Genomic DNA, 27,720 nt, shown 5'->3' with positions numbered 1-27,720 from the left:
ATTCAGGCATATATAGGGACTTTCTTTTTGGTCCTGATTACCTTACTGTCTATGTTGAGTAGCTATTTTAGTTACTTCACATAATTCCAAAATGCTTTCCTGAAGGACAGGACCAATTAACAGCTTTACCAATAATGTATAGATGTGCCTATCCACGGCCCATCCACCATTGACTCTTCCCATCTTCTGTCATTTTTCCAGTTTGCTGGGCGTGAGGTAAAACTGCAAGGTTGTTTCAGTTTTGCATTCTTTTAATGGGTAGTAACTTGAAGTATCCTTTTTATATGTTAGTATCCACACCTCTTCCTCCATTCTTATTTGAAATTTGTATTGATAAGTCTTTGTTCATATTCTTTCATCACTTATCTGTAGTGGGGATGGTTACCACTCCAAACTTAACCAAAATAGTGTTTTTCAAGAGCAGGCACAGGCCACAGAGTGGAATTTATCTGAATCAGGGATCCGGCAGATGGTCAATTTCACCTTATGAAACAGAGGAAAAAAATGTATACATTCACACACATAAATGCATATATACATACACTTAATATACATACACACATACGTGCACATGAATACATATGCATGTAGACATTCATATACATATACACCTACACCTATATATGCCTACATCTATATATGTATCTACACACATGTAGTATATATATATATATATATATATGAATGTATGTATACAGTCCTAAAAGATGTTTTCTTAGGATAATGAGTCCTCAGAATATCAACTAGAATACTCATCAAAGAAAATCTTTAGATTACCTATACTATCTGGACTGACAGGAATCATTTCAGTCATATCTGACTCTTCATGACCTCATTTGGAGTTTTCTTGGCAAAGACACTGGAATGGTTTGCCATTTCCTTCTCCAACTCATTTTACAGATGCAGAAACTGAGACAAATGGGGTTAAGTGACTTGCCCAGGGACACACATCCAGTAAGTGTCTGAGGCCAGATTTGAACTCAGTAAGATTGGTCTTCCTGACTCCAAGCCCAGAACTCTATTCACTGCTGCCTAGGAACCACTTTAAATTCTCATTGAGAAGAGGGTGTTGGCTTTCCCCTTCTCTGGAATACACTGGCTTCTGGTGGTCTGAGCCTTTCTGACAGAGCCAGGTGAGCAGATCTCACAATATCCGGATGAAGTTGATTTCATGAAAAGTAAAATATATGACTCAAAATAAGCCTGACAGGCAGGTTTAGCCCCAGGCAAACATTTTACTCAGGTCATCTTTTCTTCTCTCCTCTCCCTATATGCCTCCCTTTTTTGTATTCTCCTCTACTTCCACCTCACCACCCTTTCTGGGCATGTCCTAGCCAGCCAAGTACTGCTCCCTCTCTGCTCTCTCTCACATCAGGAAAGAAACTGAGCTGATAGATTCAGGTTAAGGCTTAGAGTGTAGGAGTGTGGTGCTGTAGAGCTAGCACCAGATTAAGAGTCAGAAGACAGAGTCTGGGGGCTCAGCTCTGCCTTAGGTGTCTTAGGTGAGTTTTTTTTAACTACTTGGACTCTCAATTTCATTCTCTAAAAAATGGGGATAGAAATGTCTGTACTATCTACAGTTATGAGAAAAGTGCTTTGTAAAATGTAAATGCTACTGACCTGTGAGCTGACATTGTTCCTCTGACAAAGTCTTACACTGATGCCTCCTCATAGCCTAGAGGTAGCCTTGGGCTCTCAAATGCTATGCCAATGAAGTGCAATCTCTGGCAGGTCCAAAAGACTTAAAAGGATTTGAGTATGTATCTATCTGTAGTTTGAGAATAAGTCTAGCTAAGCTTGGGGAGGCTTATTGCTAGAAGGTGATTAACTTTCAGTGCAGGATAACCCATGAAACAAAGAAAACTAAAAAAGATGGCCCTTCTTTGTAATCTGAAGGAGTTGGCTTTTCTAATGTCCTTTTCTGGGCTAACATCAGATGGATAGTGGGAAGTCCTAGACATTTCCCCCCAGAGAATATAAATTTTAAAAGAGAATTATCAACAGAGAAATATTTTATAAGAAGGGATAAGTTGCTGGTTTTGGAATTTTAAACATCAGGATGGAGGCATTTTTGGGTTGAGGGACCTTCCTGGACTTCCAAATCATCATGTAGATGAATATGTACTCTAACTGTGCCAAATGTTGGGCCTGCCAATGACAACTGCTGCCAGCTCCTAGGGGCTCAGGGTTGTAGGGGAGGGGAAAGGGGTAGTGAGATATGCTGAGCTGCAGACATTTCTCCAGGAGGTCTAACAGGAATATAGTCATCACCTTGATACATGAAGGACGACTTTGCTGAGAAACTGGCACCAGTCTCTCCCTGGGCTCAGTTCCCAGATTGGCTCAGGTTCCTGAATAGCATCCTGGCCCTGTTATCTCTGAGAATTCATTGGTGGTAACTTACTGCTTAGTACCCAGGCCCTACCTATGTATGACCATTAGACAAAAGTACTGTGGAATAATCAAAAGAGAACCACTTTAGGGGCAATTCTGCCACTAACTAGGAGTGTGAGCTTGAATTTACCCTACCTGGGTCTCAGCTTTCTCATTTATACAACTGAGGTTATTATAGGACTTGCCCTATGTATCTCATAAGGTTTGTATGAAGAATGAGGTAACAGATATGAGTATCAGTTGAAAGAGTACTGGGTTTGGAATCAGAGGACCTGAGTTCAAATCTAGACTCTTCAATTTACTATCAAGGTCCTGCATGACCTTAGTCATATTACGGTACTTTGAAAAGTGTAAGGTGATAATATTTAGTTTTTTTCTTTCTCTTATTGTCCTATCCCAACTCAGGTTGTTTATTAGGGCTTACCTCCTTCCCTAAGGACCTCTCCAGGAATAAGCCTACTTCCTCCAGGGTTTGAGGCTTAAGGTCATTCACAGCTGATAAGCGATCACCATGGTGAAATATACATCCCAAGTGTGGGGGACCTTCCCATTGAGCCACACTGCAGCAGGGAGATATAACCAAGGGCAGGTAAGGCAGATGTGAGATACCCTCTACATTAGATGACCAGAACAAAAACATGACTCATCCATTTAGCCCACATACTGACCCAGAAAGGTCAGTAACATTAATATCTCCATTAGTTCCCTATATTGTACATTTCTTGAACAATCAATCAATCGATCACATTTATAAAGTGCCTACTATGTGCCAGTTTCTGTGCTAAGAACTGGGGATACAAAAAGAGGCGAAAGACAAGCCCTGCCCTCAAGGAATTGTCCAGCTTATGGGGGAGGGAGAGACAACATGCAAACAAATATCCACAAACAAGATATCTGTAAAGGATAAGTAGGAAATAATTAGGAATGGGACGGAATTAGAATTAAAAGAGGAAAGGTTTCCTATGAAAGATGGGATTTATTTGGGTCACAGAATCTTAACATTTGAAGAGACTTAAGAGATTTAAAAATGAGCTTTTAACCCACAAATTAAAAAGTTTAAACATGTTTATAGCTGCAAACAGTTCCATTTCTACATTTATGCTAATTATCTTGAGTAGCTTTTCAAACTTATTTGCTTATTTTATATAAAATTTTTGTTGGCCTTTTGTTTTTTATCTCGTTGTTAGTTTTTATATCACTTTCATTTTTTAACACACTCCCTCTCTCCTCCTCTACCCATTGTACCAATCTTCCCCTTTTCCTGAGACATTCTTTGTAATGAAGGATAAAAAAGAAGAAACAACAAAATTTCAACAAAGCAAATTAAAACATTAACCAGGTCTGACAGTGCATGGAATTCCCACACCCACCAATATATTTTACACACGCTGAAGGTTAGTCATCAAGCGAGAACTAGAACTCGTCTCCAGTCTTCCAGTCTAATGCTCTCTCCACTAATGATGGCATCAATCAATTTACAAATTTTTATTGAGCGCTTATTTATCATGTTCCCAGCACTGTTCTTGAAGTGATAGGACAAGGATTATTACCCAGGTCCTGGGAATTTAGAAAAACTTTTCTACCTGATATTATATTTCAATAGAATTGCTTTGTTTTATTTTGCTTTTGCAATCCTATGTATTTCATTTTATGTATTTAAAAATATTCTGCTGTGAAAGGGTTCAGATGCTTCACTAGACTGCCAAAGGGGTCCATGATAACAAAAAGGGTTAAGAACCCCTAGTATAAGAAAAAATAATGACACATAGTTCCTTCCCCTATGGTTTTTACCATTCTCTTGGAGTACAGGGGATAGAACACTCAACTGGGAGACAGAGATAAGTGATCTATCAATAGCTAGCTAGCAAGCTATCTTATTATATGTTCTAGATATTGTGATAAGTGCTGGGAATACTTATACGAGGAAAAAAGATAGTTCCTACCTTCAAAGAACTTACATTCTAATGGGAGAAGACAACATATAAAAAGGAGCTTAAAAGGGGGAAGATAGCCATAAGAGATCAAGGTGTAAAAGTCTGGAGAGTCAGGAGTGGTGCTGGGTTAAAAATCAGCAGGTTGGTCTGGTCACTTCCACAAATGGAGTTTCTAGTTGGGAACTCACCAGTTGGAGAAGGAGGTGAGAAAAGATAGATAAAAAATAGAAAAGTCCACAGAGTCAGGAATGGAGCTAGGTGAGAAGTCGGAAGATCTGGGTTTGAGTTTTGACCCTTCTTACCAGTTCTGAGTTTCTTTGAACCTTAGTTTCTCTATCTATAAAATGTGGATGATAACATTGCCTGTACTACATACTATATAAGGTTGCTGTGAGGTTCATTTCTATCTTGTTTACCAGTTTCTTGGTTCAGATTCTTTTTTTGCTTTTTGGAGGGGGAAGACAGGGCATTGGGGGTTAGGTGACTTGCCCAAGGTCACACGGCTAGTAAGTGTTAAATGTCTGAGACCATATTTGAACTCAGGTCCTTCTGACTCCAGGGCAGGTGCTCTATTCACTGTGCCACCTAGCCACCCCCTTGGTTCGGATTCTTATCTTGTGTATCATATGTTTCTGGGGTGTATTCCTCACCAGATTCTACCCTGACCTAGGACCCTTGATACCTGCTTGCTCTTCCTTACCTCACTTTGTAAATCTTTATTAAGCATGCTCAAATATGATTGTTCATCTTTGCTGAAGCATCCAGGCTCTGGAATTCACTACCTCACCCAGACTTAGGGTTTTTGTTGTTGTTGTTCAGTCACTTCAGTAGAGTCGGACTCTTTGTGACCGCATTTGGGGTTTCCTTGGCAAAGATACTTGAGCGGTTTGCCTTAGGGTACCTACACATTAACCATCTGACCCCTGTGCTCTAATGTGCCAGACTTAATTCCAAAAACTTGTGTTTAAATTCTGATTCTAACACTTAATGATAGCTGACATTTATATGGTACTCTGAGGTTTACATAGTCCTTTAACATATTCTCTCATATGTCATTGGGTATTATAGAAATAATGTATTTTCCTCATTTCACAGTTGAGGAAACAAAAACTCAGAGGAGAAATGACTTGTCCAGGGTCACACAGCTATTAAGTATCAGAAGTGGAATTCAAATGGCAAAGTTCAGCCCTTTTAAAATTACACATGCTTCCTCACTTACTAACTGGGTATATTAGGTAGCTAGGAGGCACAGTGGATAGAGAAAGCTGGGCTCAGAGTTAGGAAAACCTGAGCTCAAATTCATCCTCAGATATTTACAAGCTGTGTGACTCTGGGCACATTTGTTAACCTCCAAATGCCTCGGTTTCCTCAGCTGTAAAGTGGGGACAATAATAACAATCTACAACCCAAGGTTGTTGTGAGCATCAGATGAGATACAGCTATAAAGTGCTTAGTGCAATCCAGACATATAGTAGGTACTTAATAAATGCTTGTTCCTCCTCACCTTTTTCTCCCCACGTGACTGTGGACCATCCTTTCAAGTTGCTGCTGAGGACCTATTGTGACAGCAAAGAACAAACAATCCATCTCCACCAGATTGCTTCCTCAAATGGCACAGTGAATAGAGCACCAGCCCTGGAGTCAGGAGGACCTGAGTTCAAATCCTTAACACTTACTAGCCGTGTGACCTTGGGCAAGTCATGCAACCCCAATTGCCCTGCCTGCCCCCCTCCAAAAAAAAAAAAGATACTCTATCATTCGTGTACTTTAGACCTGTTCAGGTCTATTGCCAGTATGACCATACCTACCATATGTGACCTATAGCTTGTGTGAATGTTAGGTATCTACTGATGTCGTTCTTGGAAAGGAATACATCCACCTCTTCCAAGGGGCTTCCAGCAGGTATGTTACTGTGAGAAAGGACATTAACAAAAATCAGGTCACACAACCAATACTGAGCAAGTCAAGTTTTAGATTCTACTTGTGGGGCAGCTAGGTGGTCTACTGGGTAGAGCCCCAGGCCTGGAGTTAAAAAGACCTGAGTTCATATGTGGCCTCAGACACTTACTAGCTTTGTGAGTATTTGCCTCAGTTTCCTCATCTGTAAAATGGGGATAATTATAGCACCTCCCTCTCAGGAACACTGTGGGGATCAGATGAGATAATGATTGTAAAACACTTAGCACAGTGCCTGGTACATAATAGGTGCTATTAAAAATGTTAGCTGTTAGTGCTATCATTATTACTTTTCAGAGGCAGTATAGTACAATGGTTAGGGCACTGGACTTAAGAGTCAGAAAAATCTGGATTAGAATCCTGTCTCAGACTCTAACTGTGAAACCCCAAATCACCAAACCTTGCTGAATCTCAGTTTCCTCTACAAAATGAAGGACCTGGACTAGATGGCCTGTCCCTAGGGTTCCTTCCAGCTTTAAATCCATGATCCTATGAAATATCTAACTATATATAGTGTTTCCTAGTTCCTCATTTACAAAATACTCACCAGGCTCTTAGGTCTAAATGTTTCTAAAAATGCATTAATTTATTTTGAGAGCGATGGGAGTAGTAGGGAAGGTCTTGATATTGCAAAGAAGTTAAGAAGCTGTGCTAGGTTACTGAATTTTTTCACATATACACTTAACTCCTGTAGATATTTAAGTATGGGAAGAAAGCAGGGAAAGTGAAAACAGGAGGGCTCACTAAATAATGAGTGACAATGCACAGTTCCTAAGATTCCCTTCCCTGGTTTTTAGCAAATATCTGTGAGCTTTTCATGCCAGAGACCATTTGAATATTGAAGCTGGGAGCACACTCCCCATGCAAATTACCCACAATGCACAGTTTCTGCTTCCCTCAAAATTTTCACTTGGGTACAATCTTGGCCAAATAAGAATAGGTACTATTTAATAGAGTAAGGACCTGTGAATGCATAGGTATAGAAAACTCCCAGACAAGGAAACTCCTTTTACCAATGAGGGGTGATACCTTCTCTGCAATTTAGAGGATCAGAGAGTTTAATAGAAAAATGAGAGGTTAAGCCTTGCCACTATGTGTCAGGGGTGGGATTTGAGCCCAAATTTCCTTGGCTTCAAGGCCAGCTCTCTACCCATAATGCCACACTTTCTCTCAAGGATTTTAATGGAAATAGAAAATGCCACCCATAGCAGAGAAGTTGTATTTCTTCAAGCAGCAGTGATTTTTGGCTTCATTGTGGCATGGATGCCACATGGGAGATAACTGGGTAACTTTCTCAGTAGACTAGGGGATGTCTTAGAACTGCTTTTTTTTTTTTTAATTTTAAGCAATCAGGGTTAAGTAACTTGCTCAAGGTTACACGGCCAGGTGTTTCTGGGTGTGGTGCTGAGTGTCTGAGCCTGGGATTCGATCTCCAGGTCTTCTCAACACTGGAGCCGGTGCTCTTACTGGCTGTGCTACCTGGCCGCCCCTTAGAACTGCTTTAAGGCTGATGTCAACAGAGTAAAAAGGATTTCCCAGTCCACTCTTAGGCCCATGAACCATAAGTCCGGGAACTTAAGCCATTACTTGATTATTTTGGATAGCTGCACAACAGAGAATGAAACCAATCCCTTTTTCTGGTTCTTGGTTTTTGGTCCTTCACTTGTAGTCTCTTGTCCCTGTGGGTTGAGCGCCTCAGCCGGGTTCTCTGGAAAGGCCTGAGCTTCATCTCTGCTGTTGGAGGGTTGCTGGAATTTCTCTTCAACAAAACTAGAGGATAATCATTTAAAACAAACTCAGATCATTTTGACTTGGCATGACCATGTACAGCTAGTTCTACTGTGTTTGAAAGAGAATCAAAGAACTCTCAGTGAAGTGAAAATTAACAAGGCCTTGAAGCATATCCAACCATCAAAGTTACAGCCATGGCTAGAAACAGATAAAATAAACTAATCTTTTAAAATGGACATGAAACAAAAATTAGCTCTCTACATTGGTTTTGGGGATGGGACAAGTCATAGGATCATAGATTTAGGCCTGTAAGAGACTGCAGAGGTGATCTGATATAACCCCTTATTTTAAAGATGTAGAAACTGAGATCTGGAGAGGTTCAGTTTCCAAGGTCACACAGGTGGCAGACCTGGAATTTGAACCCATTAAAAAAAAATCCTGCACTCTTTCAATCACACCTCACTGCCTTTGGGTAACAAAAAAATGTGGGGGGGAGGAAAGGGGGGTGGAATGACTCGGGGGGGAGATACTAAGTTTAAAAAAATGATCCTAAAGTAACTTTCCCAGAAAAGGGGGCATATCCTGAGGATATCACTATAGCACATCTGTGGATAAGTGGACAACTCTTACTTTTATGGGATATTAGACATTCAACAAACTGGGAAGATGTGACATTGATGGTGACATTCATTTCAGATTGAAGCAGAAACTGCTCCAGAAAAAAAAAAAAAACCCAACCAACAAACTAATCTACATGTTATAATTGACCAGTCATACATACCGAGATTTCATTGACATGTAGAGAGGATCAGTTGGCTTGGAGACCTGGTCTGGCTCTTTGGATTCAGCAAATTCTTTGTCTTCATTGGAAGTAATTATATTGTCCAACTATTAACCAACAAGCATACAAATAGGAATAACCATAGCGGGGGAGATATGTCAGGAGGGTACACAACTCACTCTGCTCTCCTCTGCCCTTCACTCCCTCACTCTGATCGTTTGTCCTTTCTTATGTTTTTGATTGCCCTGGGCACTGATATAGGTACAAGACCACGTTAAATCAACCAGGAGGGCTCATTCTAGGGAAGACCAAACCAGGCTATGGCAACAAGATCTGAACTGACAAAAAGTCCCTAACCAACAAAAACCCAAGCTCTTCTCTCCTGTGCTTATGACACATACCACTCCTTTAGGGAGCAATTAACCATTTACCATCGTTTGGAGTTCATATCTATCACGACCTATTTGTTTACCCAGTATTTTTAGCGCTTAGTGAAACAAGGCAGCCCTCTAACAGAGCTAAAGCATTGAGCATAAATCTTAGAGCCTTCAGTCCCAGAAGACATAGTGACCTCAACAAACCTGTTAGGCTCAAACCAGGCTTGAAAAACAGTAGTAATTACACACACACACACACATGCACGCACGCATGCACACACACACACCACACCACACCACACACACACACAATGACACCTGATTGTCTATTGCATCAGGTCCAAATTATTCTGCTTGAATTTTAAAGCCTTAAATAATTTGTTCTCACTCTCCTATTCAAAGGCATTTTCCACTCCCCTGCAAAGTAAACTCTTTTCTCCCATTATGGCCAACTTCTTCATTATTTCTTGGCTTCTCCTTGCTTTTGCACTTTTGCTAATATCAATGTCCCCAGTTATTAAGCACTCTTCACTCCACTGCACATTCGTATGGTTACAATGTATTTTTGTATATGCCATATCCCCCATCTAGATTGTAAGCTCCATGAGAGCAGGGACAATGCTTAATTATCTTTGTATTTCCTTTAGTGATAAGTATAGAATGTTGCACGTAGTCGGTCTTTAATAAGTAATTGTTGAATACAAGAATATATAAATTGATAATTAAATCTTACCCCTTCTTGACTTAATAAACTTCTTTCTAAAACTTTTTTTCTGTTCTGGGTTTGTTCTCAACCAACAAACATTACAGAATTGAATAACAAAATATCATATGAGGTCTCATGTGCTCATTTTGTCTAATGATAGACAACAGATTGAATTTATAAAGCACTTTACAATTGCAAAGCATTTTATGTACCTTATCTCTTTTGCTTCTTATAACAATTCTTGGATAAAAATAAGAAAAATATTATTATCCTTATTACCAATGAAGGGAATAAGGAAAGAGTGGGATGTGGACAGAACCTTGAGGAAAATCCACATGAAGGAGTTCACAGGAGGACAAAGAGCCAGTGAAGGAGACAGAGAAAGAATGTGGTAGGGGGGAGGGCTTCGAGAACCAGAAGAGTATTATGTCTTTGAAGCCAAACAAGGAAAGAGTATCCAGTAAGATATGGTAGTTGACTGTGCCAAAGGCTACAGAGAGGTCAAGGAAGACAATGATTCTAAAAATGTCATTGAATATGGCCATTATTAAACTTTATGAAAGCTGTTCCAGTAGGGGGTAGAATCCAGATTTTTAAGCATTTGTGTGGAGAGAAAATGGTGAAAAAGTAGAGTGGACTGCTTTTTTCAAGAAGTTTAGCAGTGAAGAGAAAGAGAGATGGGGTAGCAGCTAAATGGGGTACAAGAAAGAGCTTGACTTTCTGGGTTTTGTGGGCTTTTTTTTTAGATTTGGGAAGACCTAAGCATTTTTTTAGGCAGAAGGAAAGTAATCAGCAGGAAGTGAAGAAAGACTGAAGGTGCATCGCAGAAAGGGAATGATTCCTGGAACAAGATCCTGGAAGAAGGGAAAGTGAATGAGATCAAGGTAAACACAGAGAATCTTAGAGAAATCTTGCCTTCTGCAATCAGAAGGAAGGGGGAGAGAGAGGATGCTCCTGCTTCAGAGTTTAGAAGACTGGAAGGAGAGGCACTGAGAGAGGACATGTGCAGATATATTCAATACCCTTAGTCTTCTCAGTGAAATTTTCCAATTTCATGTTTCATATATATGTTAATTTTGTCTAATGATGGATAACAGCTTGAATTTTAAAAAGCATTTTACAAATACAAAGCACTTTATGTACCTTACATCTTTGATTTTTTTTTTTTTGGCTTTTTGGAGAGTGAAGGCAGGGCAATTGGGGTTAAATGACTTGCCCAAGGTCACATGGCTAGTAAGTGTTAAGTGTCTGAGGCTGGATTTGAACTCAGGTTGTCCTGACTCCAGGACTGGGGCTCTACTCCCTGTGCCACCTAGCTGCCACTACATCTTTGATCCTTATAACAATTCTTGGATGAAGGTAGGACAAATAGTATTATCCCTATTTTACCCATGAGGGGCTGAGGGTCAGAGAGACTTGCCTAAGATCACAGAGCTAGGAAATGGCAAAGCTGAGGCTAAAATGCAGATGTTGAGGTTATCCTACCTTGGTCCCACCACACCAGAGTCCGTCTAACAAAGCAAACACATCTAGACTAAGTCCCATTAGATTCTAAACTTCTTAAAGCCTTTTTTTGCATTCCTCATAGAGTCAAGTACAATGCTAGTCACACCACAGACCCTTGGCAAGATTGACTGACAGGAGTACCTGGGCAAGAACACTTCGAGGACTAAGATAATAATTCTCCTCTTCCGTCTCTTGTTGATTCTTGGGAGCTAAATCACTCATCACAGGAGAATTCCCTTTTATTTGATGCTGCGTAAGAAAATCATGTTCCTTTTGGGACTTGGGGGAATAATTAAGTGTTTTCAATTTCACTGCATGTGATCGAGCAAGAGCAGATGTTTTCTGAAAAAGCCAAAACAAATAAACTTATTTTTATCTCTATTAGAGAAGATTAAAAGATTTACCAAAGTAACAGTCAGGATCCTATGCCCTTTCCTCTGGAAACTTAGTTTTCAACTTACTATACATAGTTCTATTTTTTAAAAAAAAAGCATTTCTTTCATTCTGCCTATTTGTGTTTTTCTCTACTAACAATTTCAGAATTCTAGGATGTTAGAGCTAAAATAGAACTGAGAGCTTATTTATTTCAGTTGTCTCATTTTATAGAACACAACACTGCGGCACCAGAGACTCACCCAGGGTCATAGAAAAGATGTGGCATATGAAAGAGCCCGGCCTGGAACTCAGCTTAGCTGACTCCAAGTCTGATGCTCTGCATTCTTCAGGCTTTGTGCTGCCATTGGGAACTGTCAGGCTGGATGAGGGTTTTTCTTTGCTGATTTTTTCTAAGTCACTATTCTATTACTGAGTTCTGTCTTCTGGCATTCTTTCCTACTATCAGGCATTGCTGGAGAAGAAGGTAATTACTCTGCTGACTATTTGCGAGGAACCTTTCTTTCTGTGTCCTGCTGGGCAAACCTCCTTTATATTCTGCTTGTGGACATCTCTTGTTTCTATAGCAATGCAATTTCTTAGCATTAATCATGCTGTAGTAGGAATGATGGATTTCAAAGTGGTGTAAATTAGAACAATGATTCCCTCTTTCCTTCCCACTTCCCCCATTAGGTATTGAACTGTTCTTAACTGTTCTGGATGGCAGGTATATGGAGGTTGGCCCAGATGAATCCTTTCAAGAACAATGGCTCAAGACAGGGACTTTCTATATGTACTGTAGGGAATGCTTAAAGGAAGAAAGTAGCAATAATGAGTGTATTTAATGTGCTCATTGCCCATGCTGAGATTGGCACTGGGTTGTGGACAAAAGGTGGACCCCTCTTTATAAAGAACAACACAGTATCCAGTTACCTCAAGGAGGTTTAAAATCACAGAGCCTAAATACAAAGAATTCCATACAGTATCATTAACTCTGGAAGAGGGGAAATCTCAGAAGTTAAAAGTACGGGAGGAAGTCACACCAATACATTCTATATCAATTCTCTCCCCATTGACTTGAATATCAGGGACAAGCTGTTTTGGCATATGCAATATATCTAATCCATATAAAAAACTAAGGAGCTGGAGATACACCAACGATACAAAATGAAATGTCACACTTCATTAGTGTGTGCTTGATGAATGGGGAGTAGGGAGGGGGAGGGGAGTTGGACCTCCAAGGAAAGGAAACGGTATCCATTTGGAAGGATGCCTTAGTACCGAAGTGTACTCAGAGCTGGGGAGTGAGAAAATCCAAGGAAACAGAGAGTTCAATTCTTTGAAGATAATAATAATAACTATGATTTATGTAGCACTCTAAGCTAGGCAAAATGCTTTGCATACATTATCTCATTTGATTCTTACAACTACCCTGTGAAGTAGGTGCTCTTAATAACCCCATTTTACAGATGAGAGAACTTAGGCTGACAAGCGAAGTGACTTGCCAAGAGCTAACCAACTAGCGTCTGAGGCAGGATTCAAACTTAGGTCACTAAGACTCCAGGTCTGATGCTCTATCCTTTATTCTGCCTTGATATCTCATGAAGCCTTGTCCAACAAAATTGGTCTTGTTAGAAGTAAAGGTGAAGTTTGACACCTAGGAAAAAGTGAGCTGAGCAAGGTAAGAGAAAGCAATCAATCAGAAAAGGACTTTGGCACTGGTAAATCTAGGCATTATCAAGGAATTGAAATGAAAATATTCTATATCTTTTTTTTAAGTGAATCTAAATTCTGCGAATGAAAATGAGGACACAGGCAAAATGTAACCCATGTACCAAAGTGCTAGACTTATACAGACCATATTTAAAATTAGAGGTTTCTCTTTATTTCTCTCTTTGTCTCATTCACTCACTCAGAGTTTCTAAGGGAAGCATCAGAACTTTAGTAATTTAATTTCTGCCCAGAAATTATTCCAGGAACACTAGAATTGAGCTCATGTCTGGGTCTCCACAACAAGGGCAAAAAGGCTAGGAGTTCCCGTGCAAGCATTTAGTCTAACAATGTTGACTGTAGGACGGCTTTATTTAACCTAATGATAAAAATAAAGAGCTCTCACCTAAGCCTTGAAACAAACAACACAATTCTCTTCTACAGACTGGTGGGTCTTTGACTTTCCCAGGGATTTTTTTTTCAGTCCTCTAAGCTTATAATAACACTTTAGCAGATGGCCCCTCATAAGGAGAAAGAACTTTGGGCTTCTAGGGCGTCAAGCAACCTTCCGGTTCAGTGAGATCCACCTCCCCAGAGACTGAGAGACTCCTTGGAAAGAAGATAGCAAACTAAATCATAGCATCAGAACTAGTTACTACAATAACCCCTATGTTTTATAATGAATGAGCAAACTGAGATCCAGACAGGAAAAAGTATTAGTTTAATGTTAGCAGTAGAACTGATGTAAAATATCTCTTGACTTCCCTAGTCCAATGTACTTTCTACTATGCTGTGCCATATCCGAATTCTTAGGGTTTGGGTTTTTTTTTGTGAGGTATTCGGTGTTAAGTGACTTGCCCTGGGTCAGAATTAGTAAAGTGTCAAGTGTCAGGCCAGTTTTGAACTCAGGTCCTCCTGACTCTAGGGCTGGTGCTCTATCCACTGTGCTACCTAGTTGCCCCTCCCCCCCAACATTCCAGTTCTGAAGAGAAAAGCTTGGATCCTGGTAGAACCAAGAATAAATTTCTGAAGTCTTTAAAATTTAGACCAAATTTAAGAGAAATTTTATTTTAAGTGGAGAACTATTTATGTAGCAAAAAGGATTTCAAAGAAAAGGGACAAGGTTCCAATTCTATTGCTATGAACAGGAAGAACAAAATTTATTTTAATCCAAAGCAAGTTAGATTGAAGGGTCTAGTATTATATAGGCACATAACAGGAGAGAAGTAACTAATTACCATGTCTGGGTCACTGTTTCTTGGAAGGCTTGAGCAGGTGTTGCCCCCTGGTGAACTAGGAGAACTAGAAAAACGTTCAGGGTAGGAAACAGGTCTTTTGTCTTCTGAGAAATCTATCTCCTCCACATCCTGAGGAAGAGCAAAGTTAATGAGGTTAACATCATTCCTATCCCTATCCTCAACTAACTTAAAATTTCCAGACAAGAAAGTACTCATGTGAACCTAGGGCTGAACTTTTCCTAAACATTAGGATGCTGGAATTTTGTTCATCAATCCTGATTTCTGGATCAAGATAGAAAATCAAAGAATATCACTGGATTGAGAGTGGGAAGGGATCTTAGAGATGGCCTACTTCAAACCCTTCATTTTATAGATCAGGAAACTGAGGCCTAGAGAGGGAAATGACATTTCCAAGGTCAAACAGAAAATATACACAGGAGAATGCTATATTCAAATTTGAACTTCCCTTTGGTTAGGTTAAATACTTGTATTCCTACATCAGAGATTTCTGAAATGATTTGATACATGTTCTGGTTTCCTTCGGAGTCAAGAGGCTGTACAAAAAAAAAAGTTGGCTTCATTTCTGCCATTTTGATTTATAAAATTTAGATTCTAGAAATACAAAAACATCATGAATATGAGGGGGAGTTGAAACACTCCCTTTAAATATGACTGCATTGTTCATGTCTCATGGGACCTTCAAGAAAGAAAAGATGTTGAACCATATCTTTTTTCCCCTTGCAGGTTTTCTTTTTTGCTTTTTGGAGGGCGATTGGGGTTAAGTGACTTGCCCAAAGTCACACAGCTAGTATCCCTTGCAGGTTTTCTAAACCAAGTATAAATGAAAATTTATGTGTGTGTGTGTGTGTGTGTGTGTGTGTGTGTGCAAAGACATTTTTGTTATTGTTGTTGTGGTTGTTGGAATGCTAGCACCCTGTAATTTCATTATAATGCTGCACTTGAGTCCTAGGTACTTATGGTTATGGCACTATGTTCCAGATAAGTGATATCAGTTCAATTCAATAAATTAAGCAGTTACTTTATGCTGGGGTATACAAAGACAGAAATGAAAATTCCTTCTCTCAAGGAGTTTAAATTCTACTGACTTTGATGATTAGAAGCAGCTAGATTGCACACAGATGGAGCACTGAACCTGAAGTCTGGAAGACCTAAGTTCAAACTAGATATCTCTCTGCTCTTAGACACTTACTGGCAGTGTGGACCTTAGTAAAGTCATTTAACCTATTCTGGGTTAAATGTCTCAGGGTTGTTTTGAGGATAAAATGAAATTATACTTGTAGAGCATTCTGCAAACCTTAAAGTGCTATACAAACGCTAGCTATTGTTATTATTAGTATCAAGGGGAATTGATCAATAAGTCATGTTGAACTCAATGACTACATTAGGCATAGTTTAAGTCTAGAGTCTTATATTCTATAGCTGAATAATTCTGTACTATATAAATTAGTTTTATTTTACCTTAATTTCCTAGCATGTTAGTAAAATCCATCCTACCTCCCACCTCCATGCTTTTTATGTCTGGAATATTCTCCCTCCTCATTACCATCTCTTGGGATTCCCTACCTTCACCTACAAGTTTTAGGTGAAGTACAACCTCCTAAAGAAGTCTATTCTGATCCCCACAGCAATTACTGTCTCTACTAAAAATTTTGATAGCTATGCTATCTTTCCCCAGTAGAATGTAACCTTCTTGAGGTCAGAGAATGATTCATTTTATCTTTGTAGGTCCACTTAACCCGCCGTGGGCAAATAGCAAGGACTTGGTAAATAATTGTTGAATTGAACTGCAAATCTCTTGGAAAAAAATCAATCCCTATCTTGGTATACTAATGGGAAATAAGGTGAGTACCCACGTTTAGTCTAGGAGAACCCGAAGGGCATTGGATTACCCTGATGGCCAGGCACAAAGCATGTAGTAAAGAAAAACCAAAGTTTGGGAGTATTGATCAGTCAAGGCACATGTAAAGAACAGAAAAAGAAGAAACTTCCAGAATGGGTCCAGACTGGGCTATTTCCCTGTCCTGACAGGGGTAGTTTTCTTTTAAGGGACTTACATTAGTTAATGAAGACCCATATTAAGTGAATCAAAAAGTTGTTCAATGGAAGCGACTAAGTACAAATACAAAAAGCAAGTAAAGTTTTTGTCTTTTTTTTTAGCAAAACAACTCCAAACTTAATCATTAAGAAAGAAGCTATTGTGTATAACAATGAGAGAAAATTTAATGGCTCCAGCTAAATATTAAAAATATTGCATTTTACGACTTGTCACTTTCCCACCCCAGTAATGAAAAATTAAATTATTTGTGTGTAATTTAGCTCTCCTGGAAAACAGAAAAGGATTTCTCCTTGTCATTAATGGAAAACAATACAGGGCCCTACACTTATAGAAGAAGGAGGAAGAGAAGAAAAGAAGAAAAAGGAGAAGGAGGAGTGTAATGGGAATGTAAATTTTTAAGATCTTCCCTGCCCCTCGGCTAAAGTGCACCTTTAGGAGCCTGGGGTGGGAGGCTTGTTTTTCAGTATACTTTTTGATTGGCCAGTGGGTCCAGAAGGTTGTTACATTCTCTGAGCCAGGAGAAGGCTATATAAACCCTGATTTGAGGCTTTGTTTTGGGGCTCACTTTGACAAGTGTTCCGTGATTTGATCAGATGAGACTCTGGGAAGCCGTTGTTGAGAGCCCCCCCGCTTTGAAAAACCCAGATGTTGATTTGGTATGGATGTAATAGTTGAACAGTTTGGAATCCTGTCTACTTGATCTGTTTCTCTGTCTTGATAATTCTGTCTGTATATTCTGAAGTTCCAGGTGCTGACCTTTTTCCCCTGAACTAGGTAAATGATACATATTTGACTGATTAAAGTAAGCTTGTTAACCCATTTTGAGTTTCTTTCCTTTATCAAAGCAGATCCAAGAACCTGTGTTGGCAGCAACCCTGGGGATGCTGGGGTGCTTGCTGCTACAAGGAGGAGGAGAAGGAGAAGAAGGAGGAGGAGGAAGAGGAAGAGGAGGAGGAGAAAAAGAGGGAGGAGAAGAGGGAGAAGGAGAAGAGGGAGAAGGAAAAGAAGGAGGAGGAGAGCTCTCTTGTTTACTTCTGAAAGAAGATCAAACTTAGATGGCCTATTGCATTATTAGTAAAGGAATGTCACCTTTACATTCTGATTGGTGACTTTCAGATTCAGGCAGGATGATGATATGAAGGAGACCCAGTCTTCAATTGTCCTCCTGTTGATAGAAATTAAAGTTTCAATGGTGAACAATAGTAGTTAGGTTTCTTTTGACCTAGGATTCTGTTATTTGTAATAAAGCCCCGGTAACATTAGCAGGGAAATCAGGTTCCATTCTTAAATAGGTACCTAGTCCCAGAATTCCCCCCTAATTGTTCCTCTCCAACCCCCCACCACAAGATGAACTTGTGATGCCTCTGTGAGGAAAGTGGGTAGGAATGAGAAGGAAGGTGGCAAATAATAGTAATAAAAATCCAGTTTTTAGCTCCCATCTTAGACACCAATTTCTTTTGTGCTTTTGAGCAAGTACCTGCATGTGCTTTTAGATAAATTACCGAGATGGTGTTCCACCTCTCTTCTCCTCTCCTCTCCTCTCATGCCCTTACCTGAGGTTGTTCTGCCCAAATAAAGGTATATTCTGAAGGCCTAAACCTACCTAGTCAACTTGGGGTTCACTGGATGGATTTCCAAGCCTTAAACCCAATTCACTTAGGATCTCATTGCTAGGACAACAATAGGTCCCTGCCAGGCACAAGCACCACTTAATGGTTATTTTTTGGGCCCTACATGGCTCAGAGAGAATGTAAATACTTTCTCTTTTGGCCAGCAACCCTGAGGGTCTTCCCCTCCCAGTTTGATTTTTTTTTTAATTAAAGGGACCATCCCTTGACATACTTCTTAAAGAGGCCTATTCACTGAATGGGCGTTGCCTCACTCAAAATGAGAACTCGAAAAGACTTTAGCTTAAAAAGGGCCAAGGTCTCCATCGGCCACCTGGGCCATCTCCAGTCCTCATGATCTTTATCTGGCCCCTGGACCCAGAAAGTTCTGGAGGAGAAAGTGAGACTGGTGACTTTGCACAGCCCTCCCTCACTCAAATCAAAGTCAATTGCAAGTCATGTCCTCATCTCCCTGATGTCATGGTCCTCCTTGAGAAAGGAGAACAAATCACACAACAGCTACAACTATAACAACCCAAACTGTGCCTCACTTGGTGCAAGATAGTGTTCCTGAAAAGGTTTGTTAAATTTCTGTAAATTGTATCTTATTTTCTGTTTGCTTCTATGAACACTTCAGAGAAGTCTTATTTTTTCTTTGATCTTGACCAAATTGCTTGTGATGCCTAATACTTTAAAATTTTCTCTCTGTTTCCACAAATTGTCTATTTCTTGTCCTGTTTCCCAACTTTTCTGTCAATTTGCTAATAATCATTAAGTAATGTATTCAGCATGTTTGCTGAAAGAAATCTTTTTCATTAAGTGTTAGATCCTTCTGAAATGAGAATTACTAAACTTTAATTTATATCTTTTTGTGAATCTCTTTGTTGGAATACTGAGTTTTCTTAAAGGAAGATCCATCAGGATTTCTTCACAAATGGTACTCTATTTACATTATATTCAATTCAACAAACATTTTTTTTTTTTAAGCAGTTGGGGTTAAGTAACTTGCTCAAGGTTACACAGCCAGGTGTTTCTGGGTGGGTGCTAAGTGTCTGAGCCTGGGATTCGATCTCCGGATCATCCCAACACTGGAGCCAGTGCTCTTACTCTCTGTGTTACCTGGCCTCCCTCAACAAACATTTTTTAAGTTTTTGCTATGATATTTGGATATGTTGCCCACTGTATTGGTGTTAGATTAAGTTAAAAGGGGAGAGTAGAGAAATTATAGAAATCTTTTTTTCCCTCTGCCACTCACCAGTCTTTGCCAATGAGAAAGTAATCCCTTTTAGGGGTTATAATGGACATTACTTCATCAGGTAAGCACTGAAACATCTTTTGGACTGAAGTCATTTTCTCATGGTTACTGATGCCAACTTCTATCCGGGAAATTCTGTTGAGTGATAATAATAGCAGTAATTTAGCTGGGGCCCTAAGATTTGCAAAGTGCCCCAGATGGTCTCGTTGGTCCTCGAGACAATCCTGTGTGGTAGGTACTACAGATGTTATCTCCATTTTACATATCAGGAAATTTAGGCTGGAAAAAGTTTAGTGACTTTTGGGACATAAAAGCAGCTAATCTGAGGTAATATTCTAATCCAGGTCTGTCTGACTTCCAAGTCCAGCATTCTATCCATAACTCCATGACACATCCTATTACACTGACATAAACAAAAAACTGGGGAGAAAACTGGTCTATAATTTTATGTAGGGAATTAAAAAGTATGAGAGATTCATTGGATTCAAATAGAAATTAAAGTTTCCAATAGGATATCCATTGCACTTCAGAGAGTACTTCAATGATGATTCAGTTTTTGTTATTGTTGTTCAATCGTTTCAGTTATGTCCAACTCTTTGTGATCCCATTTGGGGTTTTCTTGACAAAGAAACTGGAGTGGTTTGCCATTTCCTTCTCCAGCTCATTTTACAGATGAAGAAACTGAGACAAACAGGGTTAAGCAACTTGCCCAGGGTCATACCGTTAATGTGTCTGAGGTCACATCTGAACTCAGGAAAGCAGTCTTCCTCATTCCAAGCCCAGCAGCACTCTCTATCTGCTGTGCCACCTAGCTCATCAATGATTTAATAGTCTTGGAAATGAAATTTGGTTCTGATTCAGACTTGTTCACTAAGTTATTAAAAATTATTTGTTAGGTTTATAATCTAGTGGTTGCATTAATATTTGGGTTTGGTTCAGAAAAGGTTAAGACAAATATTGTGATTTGTATTAATTTGGGCTTCATTCTGGCTCCGTTCAAGTTCCCGGTTTCCTATTAATGAGTCTTAAGCCTTTTCTTTGCTATCTCTTGAGCAATTTGTTAATATGAGAAATGATGATGTAGTCTAGTCCTAATGTGTTTTCTTAATGGCTCACTTGAGGAACAAAGTTCTGGATAGATGAAATGATCCTTTCTCTTTCCTTTTGTGGCATACCCAAATATTATCTAGTCAGCAGGAAATACCACACACACACACACACACACACACACACACACACAATCTCTTGAGAGTGAAAAAACATGTTCTCTCTTTGTTGAACTCTTGTTACTTGGAGTTTTAACAGTTTATAGTTTAAACTATGTGGACTGTGAAATAAAACCTTGTGTATCTTTTTTCAAAATGTTCAGTCCTAGCTGTTCTCCAGTGACAACAGTCAGTTTGTGTTCAAAACCCTTGGCTTGACTCCATAGATCAATAACTTAAATTTACTATTTATATGAAGCCACTTTGATTTTTCAGGATCTGAAGCTGATAAAAATTGTACCCACTGATCAACTTCAATGGAACCCCGGTAGTGATGGTCTTTAAAATACTGAAGACTGTAGCAATTTTCCTCATTTTTTGACAGGATGAAATACCGACTTTTCCAGGAGGTCTGCACAATAAAAAAAGATTTTTGCATCTCTGTGAAATGTTGGGGGAGCAGAAGCAAAAAATGCTTATGAAGGCAGTGGGAGGATTGCTAAACTGTACTGAATACCATACCTGGGAGGAGAAAAGCTGAGGAGGTGGTGATTTAATAAAGTGGGCTTGTCGGCAGACTTCATTTTCATTATAAAACGGTACTTGTTTGCCTGATAACAACAATAAAAAAAACGAATAGAATTATTACTCAATTTGTTCCTGGTCAATCTATGAAAAGAGCTTGCTCAGTTGGAAAACATTACTGCTTAACTCACTAAAGGTCTGCAAATGACTCAGTTATGGAAAGAAATGCCTCCAAACCGCCCCCCCCCCCCAACATCAACAACAATAACAAAACAATTACCACAACCCACTCTTAAACAACACACAATAACTAAGGGGAGAGAAAAGCAAGGTATGAGATTGGCAGTCATAGACTTGTATTATTCTGACTGTGCTAAAAGTCTCTTATTTGCTCTTTTTTCTTTGCATTTCTGACTCACTTTTGTTGGCTCTCCAGACAAGAAAAAGGCTTTATTCTTGTTTCTGTTATATTATTAGCCACTGAAGCACAAGCTTCATCTGTCCTTTGTCTAGAGCCTTTAAAAAACCACCAATAACAATACCCACCTTCCACTTCACCCCACCCTCCAAAAAACCCAATCAAACTCAACCACTACCTGCCTTTTAAGACTGGAATGCAGAATCTTTTCAAGTTTGAAATGAAAAGGAATTGATTTCTTTTGTAACCTGCCACCTGTGGTTTTTGAGTTCTGGTTTTTGTTTTATTTTTCAATTGGAAAAAAGTTGGTATCTTCATTAAAGAACTGAACTCTCTTTTATTAAATGAAGCTCCCAGGACAGGGCAAATAAAAACTGCTAAGGTTCCCACTCCATCCCACCCCTTTCCTCCTACCCCCTCGGTATTCAAGTCTAGGTTCCCATAGAAAAAAATCAGAAAGGGCTTCCTCACTTTTGACCATTTACTTACCAAAGTGAATGACTCATACAGTCAGCATCTCAGTTTCCATCATGGGATTGGGCTACTTTGGTGGTATTTACACCAATGTGGAAAGTAACTGCATCTTAAAGGAACTCTCTCTCACTCCAGGTCTAGTTTTCCTTTTCACTTTTGGATATTTTCTGTCACTGAATAATTAATACTCAGTAAATTTACTAACTGACTTTCAACAAGAAGGTTTCTCTTGCAAATGTAGAGAGTTTTGCCAAAGTGAATAATGGACTTCTCTGACAACCTCCTGATGGGTTTTCACCACTCCATTCTTTTCACTCATTTTTCATGTTTCAGATTAATATTCCTCATGTACAGATATAATCACTTAACTCCTTTGTTCAAAACCCTTCCTGCTCTCTACTGAATAAAGTCCAAACTCTTTTTGTTGGCCTTCAAAGTCCTGCGCAATATGGTGCCTTCCTCCTTTCTTCTCCATTCTTTCCACATATGCTATGCTTCAGTTGACTTGTTTTACTGGCCATCACTTGAATGTGTCTAACATTTTAACCTCTGCCTTTGCTCAAACTATCCCCTGTGTTTGGAAGGGACCTATCCTCTACATGATAATCTCCACCTGTTGAAATCCCATCCATTTTTCAAGACCAAGCTTAAGTACCACAAGCACCAGGAAGTCTCTTTCTATTATTTCCCCTTCTGTTAGTTAGAAATGTTTCTTCTCTTATCACTTTATTGGAGCTGGCTTGCGCTCTCATTCTATTGTAACTGTTATTACAGAGATAGGAGATGCCATTTCTGGCAATACTCTGGGTACAGCCATTGTAAGACTATTAAGAGAATCAGTCAGTCAATAGGCATTTATTAAGCATGTGTTAGGCACTGTGCTAGATGCTAGTGATACAAAGAACAGCAAAAGACGGCCTCAGATCTTGAAGAACTCACAGTCTAGTGGGAGAGACAACAAGCCAACGCAGGATAAATAGGAAATAATCAATAGAGGAAAGACATTAGAACCAGTAATGGGAAGAGCATCCTGTAGTAGATTGTTGTTGTTATTCAATCATTCAGTCATATTTGACTCTTCATGACTCCAGGGACCAGACTGTTCATGGGGTTTTCTTGGCAAGGATACTGGGGTGATTTGCCATGTCTTTCTCCAGTGGAATAAGACAAACAGAGGTGAAGTGAGCTGCCTGGAGTTACAGTTTGCTAAGTGTCTGAGGCTGGATTTGAACTCAGGACTTCCTGAGTTTCTCCTATAGAAGCCTTTGCTTATTCCATCCTCAATCCTTATGCTTTACTTGATATATCATTGAACTATACAGACATGAAGAATGTGGTTAGTGCAATCGGTGCTATATTTGCTGTAAAACCTGATACCCTAGATGACCTCTAAGGTCCCTTCCAGCTCTAGAGGGAAAATCTGATGGTCCTGTATTGATAATAGGCAGTTTCTCTGGTTGAGGGATAGCATCAATGGCTTTTACTTTGTCTAGAAATGAAAATTACATCCTATTCTATAATCATCAAATGAAAAAAAATGCCCCAAGAAATCTTTTCTAGCAAGACTTTATAGGTCCAATTCAATTCAACAAGTATTTATTAAGTTTCTACTGTATGCCAGGCACCTTTAATAATCTCAGGAGATACAAAAACAAAACAGACAATCCCTGCCCTCAAGGAGCTTACATTCCAACTGCCCACCTTAAAAGGAAGGAAAGGAAATCAGTTTAAACCAGTGGCTGCTTCCCACTGGAGAATCTTCCCTAAGAAAGCTTCCTATTGTTAAAAACCAAAGCTGAATTCCTTCTAATTAAATTGATTAGAACATTTCAGGTGATATAAAAGATCTTTTTTTCTTTCTAAGATAGCATCAGTTTGTTACCTGAGTAAGCTTGAGTTTTGGAAGCCATTGTAGATGCTCCTTCCCACCTGTAAAGAAGGAAAAGAAAAAAGAAAAAAAGGCCTGATTTATTTAGTCCCTGAACAATAAACAGTTCACTGCACTGATTAGCCAGATAATAAATAATATGGTAGTGTGATGAAGAGGCCAATGATCAGCTATTACAGGAATGTTGGACAAATAGGGTGTGAGTTAAGTCATGTGAAAAATTGGGTTTTTTCTTTCTGCCCCAAGACAGATCAATAGCAACTGTAACCAGGAAACATTCAAGTAGCTGAACACTGATTGGTAAAGACAGTGGCATTTTGCAGGTGTGCACAAGATTATTACCAGAGCTGTTCTCTGCAGGATGTATTCTCTGTTACTGATTTTTAAATGACTCTTGGGCTCTTGCCCTGGAAGGATCTGCAATACTGAAAGTTGACATGAAACAGGGGAGAGGTTCAGATTCAATAATAGTCAGCAAATTTATTTAAGCACCTACTGTGTGCCCCAGTAGTGTGCTTGTCCCTGGAAAAGATACAACATTTAGAAAAGACACAGTCCCGACCCCCATTGAGCTGACACTTAAGGGCATTAATGTAAATAAATTGAAGATGAACATTATAGAATTCCATAGCCTCAAAGAGATTTGAGAAAATACCTCCTTTGCAAGGGGGAGGGGAAGGGAAGAAGTCTTAAATGTGGAAAATGTATATCATTTAGGACTTTTTTTAAATAAAATAATCAATTTTGTGATTTTCTTCTACTTTTTCTTTCTTTTTTTTAAATTGAAAAATATTCTTTGTCTTAGGGAATGGCATTTGGGGGTAGGAATAGCAGTTGTGAAAGTATGTTAAGAGAATCAGTCAATAAGCATTTATTAAGCACCAACTGGCACTTAGTAGAGAAATTTAGGAAATATAAAAACAAAAGATATCAATAACAATTTATTTTAAAATATCATTCACAGAATATAGAGGGGCAGCTAGGTGATATAGTGGATAGAGCACTGACCCTGGAATCAGGAGGACTTGAATTCAAATTCACCCTCAGATGTGACCCTGGGCAAGTCACTTCACCCTAATTGCTTCAGTTTCCTCATCTGTAAAATGAGCTGGAGAAGGAAATGACAAATCACTCCAGTTTCTTTGTCAGGAAATCCCCAAAAAGGAGTCACAGAGAGTTGGACACAACTGAAATGAGTTGACAACAACAGTGTATGGAATTGTTAGGTTATAAACTGTAGGATTCTAAACTTGAGCTATTCAAATCTGGCCATGGGAGTCAGCACAGCTTCTGGAATTAATTCACTGCACTACTATTGACATCAATGTCAATTCCAAGAACATTTTAATTTTAGACTTTCTAGCTATTTCTCCTAGCACAGTGCCTTGTACACTGTAGGAATTAATAAATGTTTGTTAATTTGAATTTAATTATAGTCTGGTAGAGGGATAGATAAGACACAGAGGTAACTAATACATAATATTAGGTTATTTCTCTTACCATCTATAAAATGTGGAATTTGTATTAGATGAACTCCAAGGGCACCTCCCTAGATCTGTGGTGGTAAAAATAAGCAAATCAGACAGCTATAAAATAAAGGTGTTTTATGAGGTTTAAAGGGGGGACAGTTTTTTATGGAAGGGGCTTTGTGTCAGACTTTAAAGGACGGTTAAAAAGTCAGCAGGCAAAAAGAGGAACATATAGAAAACAGTGAAATATAAAGTAGTTTGTGGGGTGAAGTGAGGGCAACAGCAGCTGTCAGAATCAGGACAGGCTTCAAGGAGCAGCTATGTAGTGCAGTGGATAGAGCACCAGCCCTGGAGTGAAGAGGACCTGAGTTCAAATCCAGTCTCAGACACTTGATACTTAGAAACTGTGTGACCCTGGCAAGTCACTTACCTTGATTGCCTGGGGAAGAGGTGCAGAAAGGACAAGATTCAAACAGAAAGTGGTACCTGAGCTGTGTCTGAAAGGAAGCAACAATGGGCTCTATGAGACAGAAATAAGGAGGAAATACATTCCAGGTGCATGGTAAACAATATCAACTGGGGTAATAAGAAATTAAGCAGACCTCAAATAGATTTTATAATTCAGAATATGAAAATCATAGAAGAAGTAATTAAGACAGATTCAGCAGAGCAGGAGGGAGAGTTAGTTACTGTACCGGCTTAGAAGAATCCCAGAGCTAGAAGGACCTGGGATTTAGTCCTCAGTTTTCCTTTTCCAAGTACGAGATTTGAGGTCCCATGCTCTTCTTGTCTCTAGCTGAGAGACCTCTCTGAGGCTCTAAGCTTGTGGAAGCAGAGAGGCTAGTCTGCTTAGAAAGGGAAGAGAAAAGGGACAGGGGGCAGGGTATGAGGCAAAGATAGGATAAAGCAGATTGAGGATTTATGGGATGGAATGAGAGCCGGAGGAAGTCAATAAATTGAGGTTCTCCATCCATCCATATAGTTGGCTTTCTGTTGTCCATTCCTTGGCCAACATCTGAGATCATGTTCTTCTCACTGTCCTCTGCTGCAAAAGTCACTAACACATGTATTACATATCTCCCCAAATGGAGAAAAGCTCCAGTGGCGCCACCCTAATTATAAATCTGAGTAAGACCTAACCAAGTTGTTAGGGACCTTGAATGCCTAGCAAAGGAACCGAAATTTTACTCAGTAGATAGTAGGGACCCATTGAAGATCTTTGAGCAGAAGGCCAGATTTGTGTCTAAGAATGATTAGTCTGATGAGAGTATGAGGGAGTAGGAGTAGAGAGTAGAGAAAGGAAGATATGTTAAACAGGCAACAAATAAAGGTGTAATGAAGGTGTGTATTTGAGGGAGCCAGGGGGGTAAGAGGATGTTGGTGGAACTATCAGGCTTTAGTAACTTCTTGATACAAGAAGTTGAGGGAGAGGAAACAGTCAAAGATAATCTCAAGGTTTATAGAAGACTGGTGGTGCTAGTGGAAAAATTATCAGTGGGAAGAACACCTTTGTGGTGTAGACCCCTCAGTGGGCTGACTGCATCAGGACAGCAGCTGCTGAACAGGACCACTGCTCCCCACCCTTCCCTCCTGATTGATGTTCGACCCGAGTAAATCCAATCAAAAAAGCTAACAGTGGTAACAAGGTCTTTGATGGCAGCTAGGTAATGAATAGAGCACCGGGCATGGAGTCAGAAAGACCTAAATTCAAATCTAGTCTTAGACACAAACTAGTTGTGTGATCCTTGTCCCTTGCTCAGTTTCTTCATCTATAAAATGGGAATAATAATAATAATAATAATAATAATATCTACCTCCCACAGATGTGGTAAGGATCAAGTGAGTTAATGTTTGTAAAGTGCTTTGCAAATCTTAAAGCGCTATATAAATGCTAACAATTATTATCCTTCCAATTACTCAGAGTTGAAACCTTCGTGTCTCCCTTAATTTTTCAAGCTAATTCTCCTTTAGTCTACATAACCCAACCAGTAGCCAAATCTTGTACCTTCTAATCTTCAGAACATCTCTTGCTTTCATCCCTATCCCTCCCCTAATATCCATTACCCAAGTACAAGGCCTCATCATCTCTCATCCAAA

The 27,720-nt window shown here is 39.4% G+C and overlaps 1 protein-coding gene across 1 annotated transcript; it reads right to left on the bottom strand.

Moving 5' to 3' along the window:
• Nucleotides 1-69: 69 nt before the first annotated feature.
• On the bottom strand, nt 70-24,275 carry PLEKHS1 (pleckstrin homology domain containing S1). The gene is given in 14 exon segments (XM_069097559.1): nt 70-483; nt 2,819-2,954; nt 6,137-6,238; nt 7,872-8,054; nt 8,797-8,903; nt 11,527-11,727; nt 14,706-14,834; nt 15,203-15,274; nt 15,276-15,317; nt 17,872-17,947; nt 19,645-19,779; nt 21,155-21,261; nt 21,372-21,460; nt 24,149-24,275. Coding segments are annotated over 14 exon segments (1,476 nt in total). The 5' UTR covers nt 24,177-24,275; the 3' UTR covers nt 70-414.
• Nucleotides 24,276-27,720: the final 3,445 nt, after the last annotated feature.

Source organism: Petaurus breviceps, unplaced genomic scaffold, assembly GCF_028583685.1.
Source record: "Petaurus breviceps papuanus isolate PSGF00001 unplaced genomic scaffold, PetGlider_PUasm1.0 37, whole genome shotgun sequence".
Taxonomy (NCBI): domain Eukaryota; kingdom Metazoa; phylum Chordata; class Mammalia; order Diprotodontia; family Petauridae; genus Petaurus; species Petaurus breviceps.
This window is presented reverse-complemented; position numbering and strand designations above follow the sequence as displayed.